We start from the raw sequence: 6,560 nt of genomic DNA on the forward strand, positions 1-6,560 counted from the left end.
AGCTGCCGGCAGTCGGCGCCATCGGCTAACGAATAGCGCGATTCGTCTTTCGGTTTGGCGAGTGCTCCCCTCGCGGAAGCGGGACCCAAGGAGCTCTGTTCACTCGTGGAAATGAAACGTGTGGCTGAGGAACGTGTCACCGAGCAGTGGAGGAGCGCGCAGACTTCGCACCGCGGAGCACAGGTGAGTACAGGTAAGTACTAGCAGGTACACTGTACAGCAAGTGTCTGACGTATTCCAACAGCTTCTGCTATTGCTGCGGGCTGTCTTTCCCCAGCACTTTTATTTGATTTTTACGAGTTCTGAGAATCAGCAGCTGCAAACTACTTCAGATGAGAACCTATTGGAGAAAGGAAGCACCAGACCCGCCGTTTTCCTTGAGGAGATTCTTGATTATATCCCTCTTATTTTATATACCTCTCAGAGCTACTGAGACTCTGGGAGATCATGGCAAGCCTTATTTTCTACAACAGCAGTAGCAGTACATCCTCTCAGTTTACAGAGCATGGAGATCACCACAACTTCTTGCTCTAGAACTAGGAAGTCAGCCCTGTTAAAGCATTTATTCGAAATTCCTTCTTTCAGTGAACGGGGTAAGTAGATCTAAGAACACGGACGGGCACCAACAAGGGACCTAAGGTGGACAGTATACTTCAATTACAAGTGTGCTATTGTGACGATGGTAAAGAGGAGTGACATACTCTTCCGTGGTGATGCCTGAGGTGTGTGTGACACGTCAGCTACCTTCCTCAGGACAGAGTCTTGTAGAAAAAAAGACAGAAAAAAAAGTCCAAGAAGAAAAGTCAGAAGGGCAACACCAAAGAAGGCAGTATACTCATGACATGATCCCACCTTTTATTTTGCACTGATAATACGAAGAACGCTTCAGGCGTGGGATGATCTGAAATTGGAAAGAATAAAACTCTCTGGAATGCAACGCCTTCCAGAGAAGACCAAAATATTTGGTCCTCCTCAGTGGCCGTTTGTACCAAAAGATCACCCCTCGGCAACACTCAAAAGGAAATTACGGAACGCAAGACTCTGCAAACCGACAAACCTTGGTTCATGAACATGGAGAGAGCAGAGCACATAATAACCAGCTGAATCATTTCAAGCCCTACACAGACCACGAGTTTGGCAACTACAAGTGCAGATTTTCCTAACACTCCTATTGCTCCAAACAAGAGATGACTCCACGGGTGACTACTGTGCCCGTTCACAGCGTCCTGGTGATAACTCAGTTTCCTGTTCCGCCACTCTTGCTACTCCCTCAAAAGATACCAAGGCACGGACTACAGGACTCAATTTCTCTCACACAAGCTGCTTCCGCTGCAGCAGTTATTGCAAACGATTGCTCCGCCACAACGTCGCTGTGAGAAAAGGCTCTTCCTCACCAACAAGACCGTTCTCACAAAGAAGTAGTAGCCACGCTCGATCTCACGTGGAGAGACACAGACGAGAGGGTCATCTACCCACACCGAGCAGGTACGTACACAGAATTTTGTCCTTCCTCAACGTTTGTGACTGCATTACTAAGGTACTGCTTACAGGCATTTCAATTAACGTTACATGAAAGCGCTTTGTGATAACAGTAGTGATGAATAATGCAGAGAACGATATAGACTTTTACAAAAAACATTCACAATGAAAATACCTGCGTACGTCAAATAGTCCGATCCTGTGAGTAACGCTGCCGAGAGAGAAACGAAAATGATATCGGCATTAGGACATACTGTCGCGACATTCTCGGCTACACCGCTACCTCTAATAACACCCCTCTGTACAAGACATGATGACGAACAGTAAAGCAGATGAAAAATGCCAACAGGACAGTAACGATGCCTCGGAGATAAACCCTACTTCGACAGAAAAGGCCACAAGGTTGTGTGTGAACAGCCTTCTCGTAGTCAACAAGGTCATTCTCACGACATCGTTCCAGGTGCAGTAAGACTCTGGATGTGCTCACCGGCTGGCAAGGAGCACAGAAGGAGAAAACCACCTTTCTAACAGGTAAGGCTGTTAAGAATGCGTGCTACTCCGATCGTTTGCATCGACTTTTAACACTGCGCATCAAAAGATCAAGCGCTGCCACACAAGTGATAACGACACGAACCAAGGTGTGAGTTGAAATGAAAAGCACAAACGAATAACTCTTCACAGAAAGGAGATCTTGATATTTCTCTAAGTGTCATGTCATGTGCAGGGCAGCCCAGCAGAAACCGAGGCAATACTCTCTACTTTCTAGCACTTCATCCATACCTTGAAGGCCGAAGAAGAGGTTTATAGAGTCTGAAAGAACAATATTCCTACTGGAAACATCCTTTTTTTTTTACCTCCAATCCATCTCTGGAAGAGCACAGCAGTGGCTCACCACCAAGGTGACCAACCAGTGCTCACGTACCCACGTGCATTTTAGAACTTCACACTTATACAACAAGTAATTTTGCGCTTCTTCCACCCTCTTCCTCGATCCGGAGCTGGGAGCTCACTTTTGACCCAACGAAGGAAATTCCCGCAAGCGACAAGGAATACCTTGTCAGGAACCTTCCTGACAGGAACCTTGTCAGGAACGCCTGGGAATGTTCTCCTGGTCGTGGAAGAAGTACCTGCAGCGTAGAAAACACGCTGCGCTCTGGTACACAAAGTTGACGCTGCTCTAACTACTGGCTGAGGAACACGCTGTATGAAACACCTTCACCCATGAAACAAGACTCCCCCCAAAGCAGGCACAGACGGCTCTAAGATAATTTCCAACAACGACTAACGCTCATCCTAAGTAATGGCTGTTAAATGAAAACGGTATGTTACAAGGGAAAGGTGATAATTACGAGATAATTAAATGATAATTAAGAACAGAGAACGGCCTTGAGAAATACACATCAATTAACACGTCGTTTACGATAAAAACATTTGTGTACTTGTAACAGCCCCATCCTATAAGCAAAACTGCTCACTGGCTGGTGAGGAGCACAGAACAAGAGAATCTTTCTAACGAGTACCGCTGTTAAAACTACGTAGTACTCTAACTCACGCGCTGCTTTCAACCACAACAAATAATAAACAATATCGGACCGAGTGCTGCCACACGCGCGAGCAGATAATGATACGAAACAATCGATAAGGCTGCATGAAACGGACAAACAATTAAACCGTCACGGAAAGTTATACACGCGGCCGTTGACGTTCTCTTTCAAGAGAATCTCGCCCTACTCAAGCACATAAGCGGTGTGGAAGATACAGGACCCTGCTACTAACAGAAGCTTTTATTTGCTAACGACACAACGCGTCCATTCAGGATGGCAAATAGTGACAGGAAAACCGGAATCACGCGTCAGAGGACAAAGAAGAAAAGACCTGGGGCGTGATATATTCACCAAGCCCCGCTCTGACAAAACTCAAGCCAACAGTTCTGCCTCCGAAACCAACTGCAACGATGAGCAACGATCCCACGTTCACCTCCCGGGAGCAAGAGCCACCAGCTCACAGCGCGTTGCTAAACGAACCTCTGCCTTCCTTGTCACCAAACCGCCCCGCGCAGGGCGCAAATCACAAACACGGGGGGGGAAAGGGCAGAGAAGCGGCAGAGAGAAGCGTCGCGGCCAAAGCGTCGGCAGAGGCACTCACCGGGGCAGCGGCGGGGTCCTCCCCGAGCAGCGGCGCGGGCTCGGCGGGCGGCGGGCGGGCCGGGAGGGTGTCGCAGCAGCTGCCGGCGGCCGACGAGCGGAGCTGGCTCTTGCGCGAGTCGGCCGTGAGCGACACGTCGTGCGAGTAGGAGCGCAGGAAGGCGCGGACGCCGTCGATGCCCACGAAGTGCGAGGCGGGCACGCCGCGCCACGCGCCGCTGCCCGCCGCCAGCAGCTGCGAGCGGCGCCAGCGCCGCAGGCGCAGCGCCAGCAGCAGCAGCAGGAAGGCGACGAAGAGGCACGACACGGCCGCCACGGCCACCACCAGCCAGCGCGTCAGCCTGCCGCCCGCCTCGCCCGGCGCCGCCGCAGCGCTGCCCAGCTCCGACACCAGCTCGGCCACGCTCTCGCCCAGCACCACCGTCAGCGTGGCCGTGGCCGACAGCGCCGGCCGCCCGTGGTCCTTCACCACCACCACCAGGCTCTGCCGCGCCGCGTCGCGGGCCAGCGGCGAGCGCGCCGTGCGCACCTCGCCGCTGTGCAGCCCCACGCGGAACAGCCCCGGCTCCGTCGCCTTCGCCAGCTCGTACGACAGCCACGCGTTCTGCCCCGCGTCCGCGTCCACCGCCACCACCTTGGCCACCAGCGCCCCGGCCGCCGCCCAGCGCGGCGCCAGCTCCACGCCCGCCCAGCCCGCGCCCGACGACGCCGCCGCCGCCGACGCCGGTGCCGGCGGCGGGTACAGCACCTGCGGCGCGTTGTCGTTCTCGTCCACGATCTCCAGCCGTACCGACACGTTGCTGCTCAGCGCCGGCGCGCCGCCGTCCTCCGCCCGCACCCACAGCCCCACCTCGCGCACCTCCTCGTAGTCGAACGACCGCAGCGCGTACAGCGCGCCCGTCTCCGCCTCCACCGACACGTACGACGACAGCGCCGCGCCCCGCACGCGACCCTCCCCCAGCCGGTACCGCACGCGCGCGTTCTGGCCCCAGTCCGCGTCCGTCGCCCGCACCCGCAGCACCAGCGCGCCCGCCGCGTTGTTCTCGGCCACGCGGGCGCTGTACCGCGCCTCCGCGAACACCGGCGCGTTGTCGTTCACGTCCAGCACGCGCAGCGCCACCACCGCGCTGCTCCGCAGCGACGGCGACCCGCCGTCCGCCGCCCGCACCGTCACGTTGTACTCCGACACCTCCTCCCGGTCCAGCTCCCGCGACGTCACCACGCGGTAGTAGTCCTCAAACGACTTCTCCAGACGGAATGGGACGCGCCCGTCCAGCGAGCACCGCACCTCGCCGTTGGCCCCCGAGTCCCGGTCCTGCACGTGCAGCAGGGCCACCACCGTCCCCGACGGCGCGTCCTCCGAGATCTCGCTCAGTGCTGACCGCACCGAAATCTCGGGCGCGTTGTCGTTTACATCTGTCACCGTGATCGCGACGTTCGCCGTATCGGAAAGACCTCCGCCGTCCCGTGCCTGCACCTCCAGTTCGTACGAGTCGCCTTCCTCGAAGTCCAGGCTCCGCACTAGCCTGATCGATCCCGTCTCGGCGTTCAGCTGGAAAATCTGCGAGGCTTTCTCGCTGATTTTTTTCAGCGAGTATTTCACGTGCCCGTTCAGTCCCTCGTCGGCGTCAGTGGCACACACGGTGACGAGGGTGGAGCCCACGGGCACGTCCTCCGCCACACGCACCGCGTACTCCGCCTGGCTGAACACGGGCGCGTTGTCGTTCGCGTCCAGCACCAACACGCGGATCCGCGCCGTGCCCGTCCGCGACGGCTCTCCGCCGTCGCTCGCCCTCAGCACCAGCTCGTGCAGCGCCGCCTCCTCCCGGTCCAGCGCCTTCGCCAGCACCAGCTCTGGACGCTGAGCCCCGCCGGGGCCCGCCTGCACGGCCAGCGAGAAGTGATCGTCGCCGCTCAGCTCGTAGCTCTGCAGGGAATTCGGGCCAGAGTCCGGGTCGTGAGCCTCGGCTAGGGGAAAACGCGACCCCAGAGCTGTCATCTCGCTTATTTTCTCATCCAGCTCGAAGTCTTTGAAGGTGGGCGCATTGTCGTTAATGTCCGTGATTTCCACTTCGATTCCGTAAACCTGCATTTCCCCCTCCACTATCACCTCACAGCGCAGCACGCATTGCCGAACACTCTCGCACAGCTGCTCTCTGTCGATCCTCTCCGCCGTCACCAAATGGCCCGTCTTCCCATGCAGACCGAAATACTGCGTCCTACCTTCGGAGACAACTCGGAAGCCGCGGTCGCGGAGCGCCGGCAGCTGCAGCCCCAGGTCCTTGGCCACGTCGCCCACGAACGAGCCCTTCGGCAGCTCCTCGGGAACCGAGTAGCGCAGCTGCCCCCACGCCGCCTCCCACGCCGCCACCAGCACGACCCACAGCAGGGCTCGCTCCCGCCGGCCCCACCGCCTCCGCGCCGCGCACATCGCTGCCGCAAGAACAACGGCACCGCACCGCCGCCGAACGCCGAGACGGATCCCTCTTTTGCTTCTTCTTCTTCGGCTTCTGCCTCAGATCGCCGCTCCCGGCCGCTGCCGCCGACCCCTCCGCCTCGTTGCCGCACGGCTCCGCACCGCGGGGACGATCGAACACCGACCGACCGCGCACCCAGCCGGAGACAGAGCGACCGAGCCCCGCCGAGGCGGGCGGGGCTGCCGCCAGCGCTCCGGCCTTCCTCTCGCTCCTCCTCGGTCAACAGCGGCGCCCGCAGCCTCCTCCCGGCACTGCACGCACCGAGCGCTGCCCGCCCGGCATCTCCCACCGGCAGCTCGCGGGGACGGCACCGGCGCCGCGGACACGTCGCTTCCCCTCCCGCGGGGATCTGCTGTGGCGACTTTTCTCCACCCGATCCCTGCTTTGATGATCGACCCGATCGCCACCACAAAGAAATAACGGGATTTACGAGATTCTGTTATTTCTACCGAATGGGAAA

General features: G+C 57.8%; 1 protein-coding gene across 1 annotated transcript; it reads right to left on the reverse strand.

Moving 5' to 3' along the window:
- Positions 1-3,152: 3,152 nt before the first annotated feature.
- On the reverse strand, positions 3,153-6,054 carry LOC147527663 (protocadherin gamma-A10-like). Its single transcript, XM_086621845.1, has 2 exons — positions 3,625-6,054; positions 3,153-3,206 (listed from the first exon to the last, which is right to left on the reverse strand). Exons 1-2 carry the CDS (start codon positions 6,052-6,054, stop codon positions 3,153-3,155), a joined length of 2,484 nt encoding a protein of 827 aa, XP_086477971.1.
- Positions 6,055-6,560: the final 506 nt, after the last annotated feature.

Source organism: Tauraco erythrolophus, chromosome 16, assembly GCF_009769465.1.
Source record: "Tauraco erythrolophus isolate bTauEry1 chromosome 16, bTauEry1.pri, whole genome shotgun sequence".
In the NCBI taxonomy this organism is placed as follows: Eukaryota; Metazoa; Chordata; class Aves; order Musophagiformes; family Musophagidae; genus Tauraco; species Tauraco erythrolophus.

Excerpts from the sequence above, each read along its gene's own strand:
- LOC147527663 (XM_086621845.1), bottom strand. The coding sequence starts at position 6,054 with ATGTGCGCGGCGCGGAGGCGGTGGGGCCGGCGGGAGCGAGCCCTGCTG. Across the intron at positions 3,207-3,624 it reads AGGACCCCGCCGCTGCCCCG|GGCGAGATTCTCTTGAAAGA; the intron begins GTGAGTGCCTCT and ends GTGCTTGAGTAG.